This window comes from Lagopus muta, chromosome 2 (assembly GCF_023343835.1).
Source record: "Lagopus muta isolate bLagMut1 chromosome 2, bLagMut1 primary, whole genome shotgun sequence".
In the NCBI taxonomy this organism is placed as follows: domain Eukaryota; kingdom Metazoa; phylum Chordata; class Aves; order Galliformes; family Phasianidae; genus Lagopus; species Lagopus muta.
The window spans coordinates 34,709,265-34,730,985 of NC_064434.1; the positions used below are offsets into that span (position 1 = coordinate 34,709,265).

A 21,721-nucleotide genomic window follows, 5' to 3' on the forward strand; every position below is an offset into this window, starting at 1 on the left:
AACAGTTGCTCACTATCCACTGACCTGTGCCCTGCCAGTCCTCGAGCAGTGGCTACACCCTGGCCAACTCCCCACAGTTTTAAAAGCTTTTTTGCATGTTGTTGTATGGTATGGAATATCCATTTGGCCAGCTCAGCTCAGCAGCCTTGGTTCTGTCCCCTCCAGTTTCCCTCACTAACAGGACAGCACGGGAAATTGAATCATCCTTGTCATCCTTGTCACTGTTCAGCAACAGCTAAAACATCAATGTGTTATCAATGTGTTTTTCTCCCAGAGCAAAAATTTAGCATCATACCAGACACTATAAAGGGGAAAGAAAAAAACAGGACACATGGGCAGATATTACAGTAATGGTTTTTGTCTGTTCTTTTCTAACCTGTATCAACATAATAACATACCAACATAATACATTTTATTTCTAAATCAAGCCAAAGCCAGACTTCTACTGAAGACAGATTGTATTTTTTTAAAAAGTGAAGCAAATAGATATTTTATTGATGAAAACTATTGCTTTGTGTGTGCATGATGATCTTGTGACTTCTTAAAAAAAGCTGTCAGAAGAGCAGAAATAATAATGAATGTCACCGTGTAGGGCTGAAATGATGACAGTGTATTTGCCCACACACTTCCAGAGCTGGTTTAGTGTAGGAAAGTAGTTGCTTGCAGAGTTGTCATCGTTTCCTCCCATGTTGTTCAGAGCAGACTTACAGATGCAGTTAGGTGTCACTGTCAAGAGGAACTGTCAGTTTATGGCAGCACAGCCCTTATTTTCCACTGAATGTGTGAATACAGAAGGAATTGTCTCCCTGGCTGTTTCAGTTGTGAGAGCTTTCAGCAGATATATTCAGACTTCTTCGTAAAATGTAGCATACAGTTAAAGATTAAGATCTAATTTTTCATTTCTAGTTCCTTTTTCTTTTCAAGGATATTTCAATGTATCAGTAATCTTATTTTTAAAAAGACATGTACTGTGGCAAAACCACAGTTCAAGACCATTGGACATGCTCCTTACACACCCTGAAGATGCCCACTGATTCAAAACCATGAACATGGAGAAGGAAAATTGCCCAAGTAAGGCAATCTGAGATTAAACTGTATGGAGAAGTTCTTTACTATGAGAGTGGTGAGGTGCTGGAACAGGCTGCCCAGAGAGGCTGTGGATGCCCCGTCCTTGGAGGTGTTCAAGGCCAGATTGGTTGGGGCCCTGGGCAGCCTGGTCTGGTATTAAACGTGGAGGTTGGTGGCCCTGCCTGTGGCAGGGGGATTGGAGATTCATGATCCTTGTGGTCCCTTCCAACCCACGCCATTCTGTGACTCTGTGATTCTGTGAAAACTGACTCTAAATGAGCAGTGATCTTTCTGTGGTACTCAGTGGGCTTTGGATTGAGCGTGTGAGACCACAAAGAGAGTAGAAGTATTTTTTCAGCTCATATTTTCAGCTGTGGTGGGAGCCTGGTATTGTGTCCAGTCAGCAGTGGCATGGCTGAGTTTGTTCTTCTTGCACAGCTTTTGTGTGTTGTTGTTGGACTGCTCCATCGTCCCCAGTTACCATCGTACCCATAGCTCTTTACCCATTGGCATTGGCCAAAACAAGACCAATTTTTGTTTGCCTCTTGCCTTTACACCACCAAAAACTACTTTAAGTTGTTGATGATGTTGGCAGCACTGTTTTATTTGTATTTCTTCTGTTCTTTTGTGTTTTGTCTTTCTTAAGTATGAGTTTTTTCTAATGTGGTATCTGTGTGCAAACATATGCATCTGACGAAGGCAAAAGAGATTTATTGCATGTTTTGCTAATACAGAGGAAAGGGGAAATTGCCTACATAATGGAGCAGGAGATTCAGTTTTAACTATGTCATTTCTCTTGTCTCCATAGTACTGAATACACAAATACATAATCTACCTCCTTTTTCAAAGATATCAGCATACAATTAAACCCTACAAAGCTTGACAACCTGTCGTCAAGTGGTTTAAGCAGTTGTTTCAGAATCTGACAGACAAATTTATAAACAAAACGTAGAGCACCAGATTGTGGGATGAGGCAGCATCATCACGTGGCTTCCTCATTACCTCAAAATTTGGAAAACAAAAAAAAAAAAAAGTAGAGAAATGCTTCTTTTTTTCCTTGAATAAATAACAGTTTAATTACATTATAGAAATAAAATATGATATGGTAGTAGTACACTGGAAATTTTACAGAAATACTATTCTGCTACTGGTAGGTAAATGGTCAAAGCTACTTTTCATGACAATCTGAACAGTACTTGTGTACAAACTATTATACATGTTGCTAGTGAAAAATATTGCAGCAGTTGCAAGGATGTTACCAGCTCAAACAAACACCTAATGATACAATATTCTTCTAAGAGGAAGTAATAATGTTAGATTTACAGACAATAAAGAGTTATGTTGTCCACTTTGAAACACTGGAAATAAAAAGCTCAGGTAGCCCCATTTCTTTACGTTATATTATCACAAGGAAGTATTTTCCTTTCACTATGAGACAGCATCTCAAGAGACCTTGTAAACAGTTTATTCAAAGGTAGTATTTGAGATGTCACAGCAACTTCAACAATTGCCCTACTCAACAATTACAGACTTTTAGGCCACTGCTTGTACAGATGACTTTTGTTTTTCCCACTTATTTACATACATTCAGCCCAGTTAACAGCAGGCAAAATGCGCTGTCTATCTCGCAACAGACACACTACAATTTTCATCCAGAGACCAGTGCAAGAAAACGCAGATATCGATTGCACAGCGTCGCGGGGATTATATTATACAAATATACAATCAAGACTGTTGAGAATCTAACTCTGCACGCATGTAACACGAATGATCTTCTTACAGCTATACGACATTTGGAGTTTTCAGGTACACATAATGGCGACTATCACTGGTTGGGTGGTGACAGTGTGGGTGGCCGTAGAGCACAGGTTGGCTGTGCTATCGCTAGGTGAAGGTAGTCAGCTGCAAATGGGGAACTGCTGGAGCTGAAGGTGAAGTACAGCTTATCTCGGAATGGCAGCAGGTTTTGCTAATGAATTGGCCGTCCCACTCCATGTGCAACTTGTAGGCAAGTAGTTGCCACCTCTTGAATAAATGGTTCTAAGTGAACTGACACAGTTCCCAGAGCTTTAGAAAAACTCATTATGCAAATGAAGATCCTGATGATAGACGGTAACGTTTCACAGGATGCTATTTCTTATTCTATCAGTAAGCACCAAGTTAAGTGCCAAGACAGCCCCATTGTCCCATGATTTATCACATAAAATTTAGAACTCAAATGCACGACGAAAGTCCACAAAGTTTGCATTTAATTCACAAGAAGACAGTTTCAAAAATGGCTCTTAAAATACCTTAACATTTAAGTGGGATTCCCCCCTCCTCTCCACGAGGATTGCTTTAGGAAGGACTACATCTAGATACGAGAAAGACCTGCCCTGACACACTTAGGGGTGGGATGTCCTGTCCCACCACTCAGGTCAGCTGCAGGGATGGAGGTGGAAGAGAATACTCCCATAACTTCTGCTGCACAGTATCTCTCCTGAGGAGATCTCTGCAAGGTGCCACCACACACAGTATCTGAATGCCCTGAACTCACAGCCACCTCTGCCACCAAAGAGCTGCCAGCTAAGCTCAGCTTGGCCTTTTCTGCTACCAGCTGCTCTGGCCTGCACTACCACTTCCAAACACCATGGAGACATTCTGGTGGCCAGCAACCTCTAGGCTACCACCCTGCTCTCCTTCCCTATGTAAGCCCACTGCAGGACAGCAGCTCTGCTGGCCCAGTGTCACTGAGGGAGTCACTCTACTTGTGGCACGCACCAGGCAGCTAGTGGGCTAGGCCACATCCACAGCCATTTTGGCAGAAAGCAGTTAGGAAAGGCGTGAGGAAACAGTCCAAAAGAGGAAGGCAGCAGAGAACGGGACACAGTACCTTCAATGTGTGACAGTATCCATGCCTAAAAGACTATCAACATCCTCCTTGTGGAAATCCCAGGTGTCAAACACAGTTCCTCTATAGAGCAGAGTCTCCATTTTCACGAGTAACTTCACCTTCCTGGAAGCTGATGAAATCACACCTTGTCCTCTGTAACCTAGTTTCACAGTGAGACTCACCTCGTTTCACACAATCAGATTTGAATACAAAAGGATTGAAACGCTCCTTTATTCCTGGCATACTCCATTTCCATAACATCCTCAACATCCACTCCAGTGGTCAGTGCTGGCTCACACCTGACTCTGTCTCGCTGCATTTCATTCTCAAGCACAGCTGGAAGGTTGTTTTCTCTAGCACATGGATACACCCCTTAGTGCTGGATCTGTATGTTCACAATATGGTACCTTCGTCAGCAATCAGTTGGAAGAACTCAATTTTAGAAACAGAATTTGTGTGCAAAGCGTGCAACAAGAAATACAGCTTACATTTGGTCATAGTGTCCTATCTTAGTTATGCTACCATGACTCACACTTATTATACTTACACACACACACACGTACACACACATAGATATTTATTTATATACACGCTCACACAATAAGAAAATGCCTAAATCTGACAATACTTCCTCCTCTTTGAGTGAAGGCTGGAGTCCGGCATCTCAGGCTCTGAACTGGCTTAAACCTGGGGTACAGGAATGCAACACACTTCAAGTATACATCGATGGCACAGTGATTACATCACACATGGAGCTGGACACATGCTGTTTTCAGTTGTCCAGCACCAGCATGTGACTCAAGGAGCCAAAATCCAGGACCTTCGCTTTCAGCGTTCATATTCACACAACACCCAAGAGAAGGGAGATAAGTCTGTACAACAGTAAATGTCCCTCTGCAGCGGTATTTAAAAGTCTGAACCAGAGCATTCCTCTCTTATATTCCTCCTCTATTCCTTTGTTGCTGTTATTCTCATATGCATGTGAAAATAAAAGGTAGTAGGGAAGCAATTTTAGTAAAAGAAAGCAAAGCCTCTCCCCTACATCCACAGAAGACCACTAGAAGTGTAAAATTTCCAAAATAGCTCATAGGAACTCTTCAAATACAGTAAGTATTTTCAATGGGGTTTACATATCACATTTCACATTATTTCCACATAAATCTACCTTATCACTTTGTTTAATTGGACAAATATCAATAACACATAACAAAACAGCATACAATTCACAGGACACGACACATTTTACAAAATTCCTAAAACTCAGCACTGCCGCTTTTGGAAAAAATCAAAAACTCCTATTACTTACAGACATGAAATACATTTCACATTTAGATGGACAGCATGATTACAAGGCTTTTTCTTATTGAATGGTATTGATTTAGGATGCATTAGATTTCAATTAGGTTTCACAATTTTTCTTCACATCCCAAAAAGGAACTTTTGCTAGCTTGGTGTTTTTTCTGTGCTCTTGCAGGAAACTCGCTATTATCCAGTAAACACTTTTTGAGGGGAAAAAGAAAACAACAAAACAACTTTTGAAAATTTAGCTTGGATCCCTAATTGTAAAACTCGAAGGACTGGCTGATGGTAATACTCTTAACACAACCATTGCTTAGCTTACAATGACAAATCAAAAAGATATTACAGGGAGGTACAAACACGTTACACCACGGGTTTGGTATTCTCTGTTGTTCAATTAATTTTTTTTTTTTAACTAACTCCTTTTCTCACAACGCTGAGAAGTCTCTGACTTACAACGCTTCAGCAGTCGTGTCTGTGGAGACAGACATGGTCACTTTGGCAATCTTAACTGTGCTCTTAATGCAGCTCTCAGCAGCCCTGTGCATGTTTCCCGCGTTGTTGGCGTGTTTGTGCTGGCAGTCAGACTCCATGCTGTTATCCAGAGGCTGTGCAGTCCCTTCGCAGGTGGGGAACATGCTCCGGAAGGCATGTCTCAAGTCCTTGCTCCTCAGAGCGTAGATGATGGGATTCACTGTCGAATTCAGCAGACAGAGCATGCTACAGAAGGCAAAGACAGTCTTGATGAGCTTGTTCATTTTCCCAAAGACATCGTACACCATTATGGCGAGGAGAGGACCCCAGCATATGATTAAAACGACTAGAATAAGGACCAAGGTTTTGGCTAACCTGATGTCCATACGAGTTTGATCAGGTCTAGTGATCTGTACTTTCCCATCCTCTGTACTCTGAATGATTATGCTTTTCTGCGTGCCACGCTGAAGCATGCGAACAGCGTGGCTGTGCGCCTTCCACAGTATGTACATATAGGCATAGACAATGAACAGCAAGAGGATGCTGGTGACCCCGATCCAGAACATCAGGTACGTCTCGTCGATGAGAGGGAATATGTCTGAACACACGGAGTTGAGCTTTTTGCAGTTCCAGCCGAGCAGTGGAAGAACAGCTATTACAATGGCAATGGTCCACATCACACAAAACGCAACGACAGCCTTTGGTCGGGTTACAATCCTTTTGTAAGCTAGCGGCCTGTGTATAGATATGTACCGGTCTATTGCCGTGAGAAAAAGGCTACCTACAGAGGCAGTGAAGGAGGCAGTAACTCCACCCAGCTTGAACAAGAAGACATTGGGGCTGTCCTTCCTGTGAAAAACATGGAAATCAACAAAACTGTAGACAAAAATCACACTGCCCAGGAGGTCGGCCACAGCCAGGCTGCCTATGAAATGGTAAGAGGGTCTACACCGCAGGCTTCGGGAGTGGAGGATGACACACAGGACCAGGAGGTTCTCTAGGACTGTGAAGGTGCCCAGGGTGAGCGACAGCACAGCGATGGCCAGCTGCTGGCTGGGGTTCAGGATCATAAAGCATTCCATATCCATGAAGTTCTCCCCACACTGTATGTTCTCCTCATTTTCCTTAAACGTGGACAAGGACTTGTTGTAAAACTCTGTGATATTGATCTGGTCTGAGGGAATAATGCTTAGCAGGGGATCATCTCCTGCAGTCATTTTTTCTTGGAAAGGATCACCCCTAAAAGAGGAGAGAGGGAACTTCTGGGGGTAGTATCCCAGCTTGGATGCCATGTCGCCTTTCATGTCTTCGTACTGGATATCGTTGGAGCCCACGTAAAGGAGATCTGTTGTAATTGTTCGGAAAGTTGTATCTGCAAGGCCATCTAGAATTGACTTCATAACCTCAGTCTTGTTGGTTTCAAAGAGACTTGGAGGATGGAAAAAGACATCTGAGGAAATCCTAGAAGGGGAAAAGATCAAATTTTGTTAAGACACACAGGGAGACAAACTCCACAAACAACTAAGCTGAACTGTGTCAAAATTGACCTTCCTCCTGTATTCAGTTCAGGTCTAGCCTTTACCACTTGCGGGAGTCAGAATGACTTGAGCACTCAGAAAAAATCACACGGATTTCACTAAAATTATATTACCCTAGAAGTGGTGAAAAAAACTGGAAGTACGAAGCACTGAGTATTCTACAAAAGTTAATTTTCATTTCTCATCAAAACGTTTTGAGCTGCTCCACCAGGAAGATATTTTTCTCTAGATCTGAACTTAGCTTCTGATTGCTAAGTACCTTGCAGACCAATATTCCTTGGGCTTGCTTCATTTATATAATACCAAGTGCCACTGCAAGAACAGCATTAAACTGAATCATCACCTTTATTGCTTTCCTTTCAAAAGGCACCAAGGGTTTTGAAAACCTGACAATGCAGGGAACAGAGAAAGAGCCACACACTCTAAATTTCACAGTTCACCCAGTATGCCGGCACATTCACATGATTCTGTCACAGTAATTTGAGGTCTACTAAGATCCTGAGATTATTATTGAAAATTAATCAGCATCTATAGCACATTTATCTATAAATGCAAAACCTGGATAAAGTTTCAATTCAATTCCTATCTAAGCAAACCTAAGTAACCAAGATGCTCAGACTACAAGGCAAAGTGGGTGTTTACCTAGCTCTCTCCACAGTTTCAGGAAAAATGAGCAGCGCTGCAAAATCAGCAGGTGTAACAGTGACTCATTCTGTCTGGATCGGAAGGCTACATCAGGAGAGTTCACATTCACTGAGAAAAACATGGTGCAAAGTTTGGCAGCAGTGCGAAGCTGTGGCCAAAACTCTGGGTGAGAGGGACCAAAGAACCCCTGCTCCCACGAGAAATGTGGCAACGTAATTCTTTCAACTGAGGACACCCTCAAAGACACTCAGTCCCCTCAGAAATGGGAAACAGCAGAAGGTGCCCAGGGAGCCATCGGTTTCTGAGTTCTGTTACACCAAGCTTCTGCTTGAGGCTAATGATTTGTGCAGGATGTAGTTCCTGGTCATGGTACCCTTGGGAGAGCATGCTTATCGCCAACTAAGCATCATCTGTACATCAACATGTAAGACTGGTCTCACAGCTCTTTTTATGCTGTGCTCCTTTATGTAACTTCATCCACACAACACTCCCTGAATATACATTGAACACCTGCTTTAGGTCCCCTTCCATCGCCAGAGTGGCAGTCAGTGAATGCAAAGAGCTAGAATCATTATTTCAGCTATTCTGCAACTGCTATGGGATACTCAGATGATTACATCAGCAGCAATAACAAAAGCAAACTTCTTCATGCTTTTAGAATGGAGAAAATTGTCTGAGATGCTCAAGAAATCCTTGAAGCTGAACACAGCCTTGCGCTGATGTAACTTCTTCACTTTACACAACTGACAATAAATGTCCAGAAAGGCCACCAGAGATTAGTGGTCTAAATCAAGAGTACTTACTGATCACAACTCTGAAAAAGTAAACATGCTCTGTACTTATCCAAGTTTTTACATAAAAACTGAAAGAAAGAGGTGCAAGGGGCTGGAACAAGACCATCTTTAAAATCCCATCCAATCTACACAATTCTATGATTCTACAATTCTGTAATAACACTTAAAAAGAGGAGAAACCATGAGGATTTCCAAAAGAAGCCAAGATCATTTGGCAACTGATATATTTATAGTGCGTGTTGACTTGGTATCTAACAACTGAGACTGCCTCCACAGTTCATTAATAGAATGTTTCCCATTCTATTCAGTAGGCCTAGACACGTAGCAATACAGGAAGAATATGAACCCTCACTTTCAGAAGACACTGCAATGTCGGTGCCGCTTGCAAGAAGGGCTACAAACAAGCCAGGATGCACAGGACAGTCCCATATGCAACACAGATACTCACTGTCAGCTTTCACAGACATTGTTGCTCCACAAGAAATAAAATAATTATTAGATAAGTTTGAAATATATTAAGGGATTAAATTCTGAGGGCTTCATTAGTGCAGGAGGGAAATGCTGCTGAAGTGCCCATTAAAAATGAACTGCAATCATCTAACACATAAGGTACTTTTCTTCCAGAAGGCACCTTCCAGATGTTCCCGGTAGTTTTCAAAGATTGTGTATGTTGCAAAAATGACCCTGCTGACAAGCGTGTGTTGGGTAAAATTTGGCAACTTTGGACTTGGCTTTATAACATCAGTTTAAAACCAGGAGTGAAGAAAATGGTATTCATTTGAAAGATACCGAGAATAAGAACAAAACCCAAGTCATTCTATAAGCATGTAATGATGGCTGTGGTACTCACACACTCTGGCTTATTTCTGTCAGAAGAAAGACAACCATTTTAATGAATACAGCCACAGCCCCATGTCGAGAAGATTATGTTTGAGTAAAGCTTTGAAAATTGTATGCAACGAAACACTTCTGCCAGACAGACAAACAAATTGTTACGAGGCAGTTAGTTCCCGCTGAAGGCACGTTAAGTATATGGCCTCATCATAAGGTGCCAGCCCTGCTACAAGCCCTACCTCTGTTTGAAATACAAATGAAACAACAAAGATTCCTCTATGCTCTTTTAGAGGTGTCAGTGAGCTATGTGACAATATCACCATGCATGCATGTGCTATGCTAACAATGTGGTTAATGGGATCAGGAGAGGCAAGTCTTACTTTGAATTTCAATGATTTCTGTTCTCAGTATTTTTATATTCAGATTATTACAGTAATTTCTACCTTATTGTCTCTGCAAAGAGTTTTCTTTGAGAGTACTTGAGAGTTCATTAGTGGTGCAGTTTAGGCTTTGGGGGATGCAGCTGACATTAATTTTGTTGTTGTTTGCTGCTGGGAATATCATAATTGGAAATTTCTAGCAGTATGTGTGCACGCACCTATTCAAGCAGCAGTTGATCTTTATTAAAGTTGCAGTAAAACAGCTATTCACGTGATCTGGAATTGTACTTCACTGGAATTTAGTACATTTTAATTTAGATGCTAGCTTGTCCCAGTATAAATTACAATACTGAAATGCACTGAAACAATGTTTTCCTTGGCTGCCTACTGAAAACAAGGCTGGACTTTGCCATCGGGGCTACCAGAAGTGTCCAGTTTAGGGTCTGAGGTGATGCACAGGTTAGCACAGACCAAAAAGTTGGTCCCTTTGTTTGGTGAGGTCTGAGGGCTGGTACCACACAATGCTCAGTACTGAGCTCCACTGTCTGCAGGCACAGATGTGCACCTGGCAGGCATGGCCCTGAGCTAGGAGCACCCCATCAGAAGCCACATGGCCAGTTCTTCCCGTTGGCTTCCCTTCAACACAAACCAATGACTTGAGACCCACAAGCATTGCCCTTGGGAGCCCTGAAGCGTTTCACAGCCTCCCTGGCAGATGAGGGCCCCTCGTCTCAATCCCTCCTTTGGAGAGAGGCTCTGGGAGAGGGCTCTATGCTGCAGCTAAGCCCAGAGCCTGGTGAGGGAAAGCCCTCCTGCCCAGCCAGGAGCCGCTTTTCCTGCTGAGGATTTGAGTCCCTGAAGCTCTCAGCTTGCTCCTTTTCCTCGACGACCTCTACAACTTTGCTTATTTTAAAATGGCTCTAAGAAGAACAGAAATGATGATTAAAGATGAGTAAGAGCCCTTGCCGATGCCGGCACTCAAAACTGTCAGTGTATTTATGTGAGAGCACGCAGCAACTCGCAGTAATGAATTCTGATGATGGATCATGATTTAAAAAAAAAAAAAAAAAAAAAAAAAAAAAAAAAAAAAAAAGATAAAAACCTCAAGTGTCTTTTATCCTGAAGAATAAAACCAGAAAAGCCAATAGCTGCACACCATTTTAGACAGTGCTACTTCTCTCCTAAACCTGAGGCTCCTGGCTGGCACTGTCAGACTGGCTGTGCAAAGCAGCTGCCACTAGATGGAGTGGCTTTTATGAACACATCAGCGAGCTGTCTTCAGACCTGGATTTAACTTCATCTATCCTGTTCTTCCAGCCTGCTTTGCCAGGGTCCAAACATACTAAACATCAGCTGACAGTTGAAGACACTCCCAACTGTGTAAGTCTCCATCCTTCAGGTCTGAAGAATGGGTGAAGGGAAGGGCAAATCTTACCACTGCCCTTTGCTGCATGGTTCTGCACAGCTTACAGAATGTCTAGGTGCTAGCAGAGTATCAAGACCCCTTAGATAAAATCTAAATCAGTTAATGCATAAAAGGCTGGGAACTCATCTCGGACAACAGGGAGAATTCCAACTCCTCTTGATTTCTCATTTACCACAGGACCAGTTCACACAAGGAACAAGAAGGTGACTTTCTTAAAATGCTGCAATCTATTTTCTCCTGCTGCTTTGGGGGAGAAGGAAAACTGGGAAGTTTTAGTAGTTATCTAAAGAAGGGCAGAATTTATTATAATTTTCAAAAGGGGATGATTGATAGAGCAATATTAATAGCCTGAATAGAAACAGTGAACATTTGACGTTCTTCCTCAGAAAGTAATTACAAGCAATACAGCGATGATACCGATAACTGAAATAGCGCTGATATGAAAAGAAAAGGAATCAAAACAAGGAAGGGAAATCCACAATCAAACCCTTTGAGTTTCTATTTTAAAATATTTTGATCTCCATACGCATACATTTCTTCTACAATAGCGACAGCTAATTAAGAACAGGTTAAAGGACAAGTAGGTATAATTGAAACAGTTTTGAATGCACAAAGATACACAAATGCAGGAAGGAGACTTGCTCCACGTGGTAAGGCTTGCAAGTCCTTCAGAGGAGGGCTGGGCTGTCTCTTCTGACAAGTCTGCACAGTGCCCAGAATGCTGGGACCACAACCCCACCAGGTCCAGAAATGCTGCCCTGGGAGAAAGACCAGTAATTTATAACCATGTGCACTCAGCTGAAAACATGCACAAGAACGGAGATCTACAACAGTAACTGTTGGCCTCCAGGAATTAAAACTGTCCTATAAAATGAAAATGTACATGGCTAATAATTACCTTATCCCATACAGTGATGAACAATACTGCTTTGAGGACAGGATGAGGTTTCCATGCCTTCAAGAAAGAAACAGAGCCTGAGAGATGTCACTCTAAGACTCAGGAAGAAACGAACGTTGAGAATATGAGAGCCATGTTACCCCTTTCCTATTTATTATTTTACTACTACATCTCCAACACTGTGCAGTTTCTAGGCTATAAATAGCAAATATGCTGTCACTCATGTTCAGGAACACTTGCACCCACTTCTGTGGGAATTTTCCCTGAGTGTGGAGTCAGGATAGAGCACCGAAGCTAGGACTGGAGCAAAATAGGGGTGCTACCACCTTACAGCAGTGCGCTGCCAGCTATGGGATAATAGCTGCGTGCAAGTGCTGAGCCAAATTTGCTACTTATGCTGAAAGATATCTCTTGTAAGTAAGTTGAAAATTAATTAGCCAGAAACCACAGCTACCTGGTTATTTATGCTCATTAACACACCATTTGCACTCTAGCAGGATGGGGGCTGGATTGTTCTAATCTGGGGGTGAGCTGTCCTTAAACGACACCCCCTAGGCATCTTGCAGCCAACAGTCTGAATGACAAAAGCCAAACAATTGGGGAACGAAAAAAGAGAAGGAAAAAAGAAGCATTATCTAGTGATGGACAATGTTTTTAAAAGAAAATACCTCACTTCCTCCCTCCTCAGTTGTGCCCACCCTACCTAGGCCTTGTGGACACAGAGAATAGACGCCCTGTCTCACTTCCCACCCAGCCAGGGCACACACAGCCACCTCAGTGCAGAGGGACTGAAGCCCTTCTGAGGCAGGGATGAAGTTCTGCCACGTTTGCTACAGAATTGCTAAGCATGAAGGCGTCCGTTCTGCGTGAACTGCTTGAGTTGTTTCACTTTACACCAAGAGTTAAACAACCAGAAATATAGGCACTAATTGATACTCCAGCACGCTTGGGAAGTGGGAAGCGGGAAGCATAGATTGGAGCCCCTTGTCTTTTAAGCAAACCAAGGAACATAAGGATCACATATTCAGAGAAGCACTCAAATCACACAGTGGTAGGGGAAAGAGTGGGGACAGCTGCCCCATCTGGCCAGCATGAAAACCTTCCAGAGCTCCGATTTTGCTCAAAACCTCTCAGCTTGAGAAACACAATTGTTCTGGACAAGGCGAAGTACTGAGAGGGGAGCATCAGTCCGCATTAATGGTGGCACAGCCACACAGCCTGTCTGTCCTCTGGGGTCAAGGAGGGGGCGCAAAGCTCGTTGTCCTAAGATAACAGAGACATGGTATGAAATAGGATTTCAGGACCTTTCATAGTTTATATACCTTACAAGTATCTAAAGACAGGATTTGGGGAGGCAACAAATAGGCTTGCTGCAGTATGAATCATATGAAATGGAAATTGAGGAGCTCCAGTTGTAGGACCAACTTCCCAATAAAAGAGAAATAACAGGTAGTAAGAACAGTTTGATACAGTGCTACAGAATAGACATTTTAAAGAAAACAGGTGAAAACTCATCAGGTTGGTCAGTTTTGAACTCTCAAACTTCTTTTTTTTTTCTTTTAACAAGAGAATTTATTCCGGATTTCAATATTCCAATAGAAATGACTTAACTCCCCGCATCTTTTTTCACCAATCTCTAATGTCAAAAGCTGCAGACACTTAGTACTGCTGGGCAAAATTGACATAAATGCTACATGGGGACAGAGAAGCCTGGCAAGGTGCAAAAGAGATGGGGACTGAGCACTCAATTTCCTGGAAATACCAAAAAGAGACATCAGCTCAGCTCACAAGATGTAGCTGAAGAGAGAGAAGCAGCTGCAAAGAGCAGAGCAGGGCTTCAAGGACCCAGATTGCACTGAATGTTAAATACTAAGGGGCCCCAGAAAGATCTGGTGTCTGGAGCATGAAAGTGAGGGGGAAAACACACTTATTAGCAGAAAGAAAGAGCTAACTGCTCCAAGAAAACAGCTTCCACATAACAGCTGGAGCAGAAGAAATAAGGTCAAGAATTTGTAGCGATAGAAAATATTAGTGAGCTTTATTAAAAGAGTATGGATTAGAACTAGAAAGGCAGAAAAAAAACATCAGGCTCCAGGGAGAAATCTTAATAAACCACACAGAGTGCATGACTGCTCTCCTCCTTCCCCCCTGTGAGACACTGGCAGAAACAAGTTTTAATCAAAGTCTTCACTAGATAGCAAAGATGCTGAAAGCTGAGGTAGTGGGGGTTAAATGGTGGTGACTGAACTGCAGCGAAAGAGGAAAGTATGTCTCCAAGTGAGATGGGAGCAAACGAGCGAGGGAAAGGTAAGAGAAGACAAGGAGCCTCTGGGATGCAGATTTGGGGGAAAGTAAATAACTGACTTTGTGATCAACTCAGGGGAAGCAGTTTGGGTGAAGAAGAAAACTCAGGAGAGAAGACCTCCCTGATCTGAGCTCAGAGAACTTCAGAGATCCTCCAGAAGCTGAAGGATATAGCCAGTGGGATTTTCAGATCTTATCCTAAGGAAAGAACAGACCCACTGCTCCACGGGCAACAGCTTGCTCTGTTGAAAGCCTATTTTTTATTTGTATTCAAAGGGCAAGAGAAGATGCAGAGGGCTCTGAGAAGCCATCATGTGCCAGGTCACTGAGATGGTACAGACAGACACATGGCACTGAACTGGGGACGGCTGGCAGAGACCAGCTGAGCCCATCTGGGCAGGGACATGAAGAAACAGCAGGCTCCTTATGAAAAGGAAGCACAGGATCCATACTTCAGAGGTGAAAAGGCAGGCAGGACGCTCAAACCAAATGACCGTACAATGGATGAACACACAGGAAAGAAAAACGAGCTGCGGGGTTCACAAGGGATGGCACAAACCTAGTGCTGGGGTCAGCAGCACACTGTGAAGCACTGCTCCTTCTACTGCTGTCCTCCTCCAAAGACTGCCACCAGGCCACCAAGCATACGCAGTGCTCAGATGCCTGCTGGGACAGAAAAGCCTTTGGTAATCGCCATGTCCCACACCATCAGCACAAGTAAAGGGCAGAACTACACACTCCGATGAAAAATGTAACACGTTCTTTCATTTCTGAAGCTGTCTGGCCTTTCATAAAATTTAAATAAGCTCAGATAACTCTCTTCGTAGCTAAAATCTGAATATAATGATATTCAAATATACTGTCTTCACACACACAAACAACTTGTGAAATTATTTGCCAGCATATTAAACCACTACACCAGATTGCTTGGCAATGGTGTATGTCTTTGAAACATGCAGATGCTTTTCTTTTAAAAATAAAAGAGAAAGGGAGAGAAAAAGAGAAGTGAGAAAGAATTACAGCAGGATCTGATATCAGAGTAACCCGAACAACAAAATGCAGAGACCCTAACCAGTGTTTTATCGTATCTAGAGAAATGGTTAAAAGATATCAAGGGACATTATGAATTTCCATTTGTGCATGTATATGCACAGATATATATGCCTAAGCTTACGGATAGATGCACACAAACGGGTACATGTCTAGAAGAACAACTGTGCAAAGTCTCACAAACACTGCAGTAGCGTTTGTCACACAGAAGCTCTGGCTCCTGTTGCCAGAGGACAACAGACAAGCTAGAGGTGTGGGTACAGAACTACAGGCATGATAACTGCTGAATGTCATTCTGAAGTCTCCCATACGTAGCCTTCCTGGGGAAAAAGGATCATCTAAAATTAGCACATCTATCTCTGAGATCCTGTAAAAATTACTTTGCAAGTGCATATATGCACGGGTATCTATACACACACTCCAAATCTACTGAACATCATTCTCCAGGCATGGGCACAGACTGGAATCCAGCACTGCGCTGTGGTAAACAGAGGCAGAAATGGGCAAAAATAATGAATTCTCAGAGCAGTGAGCACATTTCACATGTCTGCCAGAAAGGAAACGTAGGAGCCCCAAACCCCCTGAAGTGCAAACTTTGAAAGCTTTCCTAAAATGCAAGATATGGAAATTATTCCAGCGAGGGCTGAAATGGAATTTGCAGTACTCCCTAACGAACTGCTGCTGCTCAGTACTTTGTAGTGAGTAAGCACGCCTTCCTGAGAAGAATATACAACTGCTATAAAAAAAGGTTAACGCAGGATGAAGTAAAATGGGATGCCATCCAGCCTTGATCTACACAAACAAGACAACATCTGAAGCGCACAAAGCAGCCCGTTCCACCAGCTGAAGGATAATGAGTGACACCTTATTAGCTGACACAGGAGTGGAATATCTGTTTTCTCTGTAATCTGGACGTGGGCAGCTCCATCACAAAAGGATGCAAGCGCTGAAGGGAGGCATAAACATAATGCCCCTGTACGAGGCACACACATCGCAACAAAACGTGATCCAACCTTAGGCTGCAAACCAGACCCTTTTTCACAGGTAACAATGGCCCTTTCAGGGAAAAAAAAAAAAAAGAAAAACTAAAGTTCTTTCTAATGAGCAATTGATTTATAAGTCATTACAACCATTTCAATAGGACAGGTCATTGCTGTTTTCGGTGAGCATTAACAAAGCCACACACTTTCCATGAGCCCAAGTTCTGGGCACATTCCGATCGCACCAACAGCAATTAGATGAGCGCGTTCTTCAGCAGCACGGTGTCAGGAGAGAAATAGAGACATAAAGAGAAACACTGAGAAGACAGGTTGTCACATTCTTAACTTTGCATTAATAACAAATGCTGTTGCTGTCTATTCTGGCACATTTGCAAGCCTGCTTTTAAGTACAAGGGGCTGGCATGCATTTCCACTATAGATAGGAAAACAAGAGCAGCCTTGTTATGATTAAAAGGGTCTATTTCCCTCTGCCTTCTGTCTTCTCTGTCCATCTGCACAGCTGCTTTGAACTTGGCCAAATCCCAGTGCTGGGGTCGCCTGCAGTACATATTATATATACATCAGCAGCAGATTGTGAGAATTTGCTGCTACCGAGGAGAAAAACCTCCAAATTCTCACATAAGTGGTTGATGAGTAGTTTTGGAGAATGTTCATCACTGCAGATAGCCCAACCTTTTTGGAAATTGCAGCAAAACTATCTGAAACCTAAAACCATTTACTGTTTCACGAGGAGAATGAGATAAAGCCAACGTAGACACCTGCAAAAAGGAATCACTGTTGACAAAATGAATTCTGCAGATGCCGGTAGCTGATGGCACAGCTGGAGAGAGGTCACCAAGTTGGCACATGAGAAGGTAATTCCTCTTCAAAAGCACACAAGTAGAGAAATCGGATGAGTGGAAGCACTGCATGAAACAGCCCTGTGGAACCGGGACTGGTGATGTGTTTGCAGAACTTGGGGTCGATGCTGAGCAAATACAGAGTTTTAGGCTCTCCCCTGCCTTTAGCCTTCTCACCTACCTCCATCCCATCCAACAGAAAGAGAGCCATCTGAGCTCTCCCTCTCTAGCACGTAACACTTTCAGCACCAAATTCTCAGAGGAACCACAGTGTGTCGGCACTTGGGGATGGCCACATGGAGGGAAGAAAGGCAGAAATGACCAGAGGAAAAAAAAAAAGTTATTCCCTTTGTAAACTTCTGTTGCCCAATCAGAAACCTGCAAACACAGAAAGACGCGTTGGCCATGAGATGCCATTCCTTCAGCAGAGCATGAAGACTCCTAATGGTGTCTTTCACGCAACGCAGCTAACACCATTCACCAAAGAACAACAGGCAGGATGAAAGGCACCCACGGGCTCATCTCCATGATGCCAAAAACCCACTTTCACTCCCACCTGGAGTTCTGCAGGTATCTCCATTTAATTACCATGAGTTTCCGTGTTGCTGACTGGTTGGTGGGATAAATAACCCATTTCTTTCCCTTGCCAACTTTTTCCCTTCGGCAATAGATGCCTGCTGGCTCAACCCAACAATTACAGCTTTTATCAGTTCTGTTTTAAAATGCTTCTATTCAAATGGTTGTGCCTCTCATTCCGAAGAGCAGCGGATAATAAAGCAAAGATGTTCCCTGTTGCAACCAGACTAATTTTAACCTCAAGCAAATCAGGAATTACACATTCATATTCTAAACTGTTTAAGGACATTATACTCCTTTCTTTTACAGTTGATTCAATAAACTCTGCCTGCATAACAAATATCCCTACTACAATCACACGTTATTTTTTCTTTTTTTCCTTTCCCAAGAAGAGAAAAGCAGTGGGTACGAGGTGTCATCCGGGAAGAATTAATTAGGTCTTCCCAAGTAATTTTTTCAGGGCTGTACATTTTGCTGTTCGATACTGTATCACACAACACCCGATCCTTCCCCATCCGTGCGAGCAGCAATGCCACCCCCAGCAGCGAATGCCATATTCCTTTAAGGAAAGGTGAACAATAACAATGAAAACAAGAGGATACACATAAGGAAAACAGAAACACTGCCACACCTTTAGCAGGTTAAAAAAGACACACTACGTTGTGTTTTGTTTGTTTGTTTGCTTTAAACTTGTAGATACTCAAGAGGAGTATTTTGCTGCCTGTCTCTGCCTTACATTCCTCCTCCTTTTTCTTCTCAAAGAAGACGCCGAAACTGTCACTGTGATCATTTACCGGCACATAAAAAATAGCACTCACGATAATTTTAGCAATAAGAAAAAACTCCGGACCTCATCATCCGACACCATTTTACTTAATCAAACTGCAATCACGGTAACGAGCTCTCTCCTGCCAGCGCTCGGTACATACCTCATCCAGGGGTGCTCCCAAAGGAGGGGTGCAGACGTCTTTGGAACAAAAAGATGCCCACGTAACAGAAACCCCTCCGGTCACTCTGGAGGGTTTCGGACCAAATGAAGGTTTCACATGACAAACCCCGCGTGAAGTTTACAGCGCTCGCTCCCTTCCTTCTGCTCACCTCCCCCCCCACCTCCTCCCCACCTCCAAACGTCAGACAAAACCCAGCCAAAGCCCAGCGCCGGGGCGTTCTACAGCCGCCGCCGGGTGCCGGGTGCCACCGCTCAGCGGAGCAGCGCTGCCCGCAGCATCGCGAGCCGCCGCTATCTATCCCGGCCGCGGCGGAGCGGTGCCGAACGGAGCGCCGGGCCGGGACGAGAGAAGCGCCGGGGTCAGCGGAGCCCCAGCGGGAGCTCGGAGCCTCCGGGGTACGGCCGCCCGTCCGCCGGCACCTCGCAGCCGTCCGCCCCCGCCTCGGCTCTCCGGAGCCTCCCCGTGCCCGGGGCGCAGCCCTCAGCTCCGCGGCCGCTCCGCCGTCGGGGCGGGCGGCGTCGCCCGGCGCTAACAAAGTTCGCGGGGCGTCGGTCCCCCGGCCCCGTCCGCCCCGCGCCCTCCTTACCCTCCGCACGGCACCGGCCGCGTCCCCCGCCCGCTCCGGCCGCGCCGACCCCCGGCAGGGAGCGGGAGCGCCGCCCCGCCCGGGCACCCCGGCACTGGGGAGAGCCGAGGAGGCGGTGCCGGCGAGGGGAAGGAGGAGGTGGGAGACGTCTCCCCCCAGCTGCCTCCCCTTCCCTCCCCTCGGCGCCTCCTCTCCGATCGCCGCCGCTCTCGCTCGCTCGCTCGCCCGGCTCGAGCGGCTCCGCCGCCCCTCCGCCGCGGGCCGCCCCAGGCCGCCGCCCCCGGCCCTCCTCCGCCGCCTCCGCCCGACGCCTCGGCGCGGGGAGGCAGCGCGAGCCGCTGGGCGCCGGCCGCGGCGTCCCCCCCGCCTTTCGCCCCGCTCCGGTCCCATTTATGAAGCCCGTCTCCCATCACGTGTTAATGTGCCTTTTGTCCTGGCCCTGGCAGCCGCGGAGGCGCTCCGCACGCACGGGCAGCGCCGGGGGAGCGAGGAGGCGGCCAAACTTCGCCCCGCCGCCCGGGGGTGGGGGAGTGGGCGGCGGGACGGGGAGCGGCACCTCGCCGCCCGGCAGTGCCCCGCGCCCCGCCCGCCTGCTCCCCCGCCACCGAGGAGCTCTCGGCTATCGGTAACGATTCGCCCCGTCGTGCCGCGCTCGGCCGTTACTCTCCGCCGGCAGCCCCAGCCGGACCGGGGGGGCGGCCCGCAGCCAACGTGCGATGCAGCGCCTCCTCCGGCCCGCCGGGGCGGCCCGCGCCTCCCCGCCGTCAGGGCGCTTCGGGCAAGGAGAGCCGGGCGTCCCGCGGGGCGAGCGCACCTCCCGCCGCGGCGTGGGGGCCCCCGCCGGACCTTGAGGGCTGCTCGCGAAGGTGGGGTGGACTCAGTGTGGACTGGGCTCCATCATGGGTATTGGAGGTGCTTTGGTCGCAGCCACCTTTGAAAGGTGTTCCCTCCGGTTGGACCAGCACCATCTCTCCTCATGCTGGTTGCCAGCACTGAGTTTTGCGGTCGTGTATTTGTCTTTTCCCCATTATCCTCGAGGCTGACAGTCGTGTCTTTGGCTGACACAACAGCCATCATGGTGGCAGCCAAAGGTACCACAGAATCCCTCAGGTGAGGGCTGGGATGGCTCTGAGGCATAAGGACAGTCACAACTGGAGGGCTGGGGTTGATCCCAAAGCCGGTTCTTAACGAATATAATAGCCAGCTGGCTTTGCTCAGTGTGCTTCTCCCTCTGCAGTGTCATAAATATGGATTTGTCTTCACATGTATTAATACAGAAACATGATAAATATTTATCACTTGACAGTGTCTGAAGACATTAACTGGTCCACCTACCACATCTGCCTGTGGCGGAAGAACACTCTTCTCCATGGCTGGGAGAAGACACACGGAGAGAACTACGCTATCCCTGGCTGGGACCATGGAGATCGGGTGGTGGTGTTTCAGGTGCGCAGCCTGAGAGGAGCCAGCACTCTGAACACCATCACCCCAGGAGGTTTATGCAGTCGGGCCCTGCGCTGAGGCACTCAGCATCTCAGGGCTCTGGGGAAGCAGGCCCAGGAGCGTGGACCCATTGCTGAGCTGTTCCTAGAACCTGCTTCCATACCGATGGCTCCATCATCATTATTGCCTACATTTTTCCCCACTGCCAGCTCTTCTTGAAGGTAATCATTAAATTAACAAGAAAGGAAATTTTTTTTCAAGTGGCGTTCCTGTGAGGAAAGTGAAGAAGAAAAAAGGCTAACTCATTTGTGCCCAACTCAAGCTTCTGATATTAGTCAGGCTGCTTGGTAATTCAAAAGTGCTGGTGTGTAAAAGGAACTTTATTTAACACTGCAGTAAAAACGGAGCAGATTTTTCTTTCCCTTCCTGTTTCAGAAGGTACAGACTTCTCAGAGGACTGGGAGTTTTCAAGGGATTCTCTTTCTTTGAGGGAGGCTGCCATTTTTGCCTTTCCTGTGAACCTAAGCTTCTCCTCTGCATCCATGAGGGAGGGACACATCTCACACAGGCAAGTCGCATCCAGCAGACATCACTGGACAGAAATCAGTGAATTTCGGGGTGTGCGTTGCTTCCTACTCATCCCACCTCCGCCTCCGGGCCTCGCTAGAAGCTCGCCATCCTGAACTGGGACTTACGCCAGACTCAGGGCACTTCTTCTTTCTGTTGTTTCTAAACTCAGACAGC

General features: G+C 45.5%; 1 protein-coding gene across 2 annotated transcripts; it reads right to left on the reverse strand.

Moving 5' to 3' along the window:
- Positions 1–285: 285 nt before the first annotated feature.
- Positions 286–19,730, reverse strand: CNR1 (cannabinoid receptor 1). Of its 2 annotated transcripts, none has more exons than XM_048937813.1 (2): positions 19,535–19,730; positions 286–7,174 (listed from the first exon to the last, which is right to left on the reverse strand). In XM_048937813.1, the coding sequence occupies exon 2, from the start codon at positions 7,111–7,113 to the stop codon at positions 5,692–5,694; it is 1,422 nt and encodes a 473-aa protein (XP_048793770.1). In that variant the 5' UTR covers positions 7,114–7,174; positions 19,535–19,730; the 3' UTR covers positions 286–5,691. The 2 variants fall into 2 exon arrangements, with proteins under 2 accessions (XP_048793770.1, XP_048793769.1); XM_048937812.1 differs by lacking the exon at positions 19,535–19,730 and adding an exon at positions 18,928–19,063.
- Between the last annotated feature and the right edge of the window lie 1,991 nt (positions 19,731–21,721).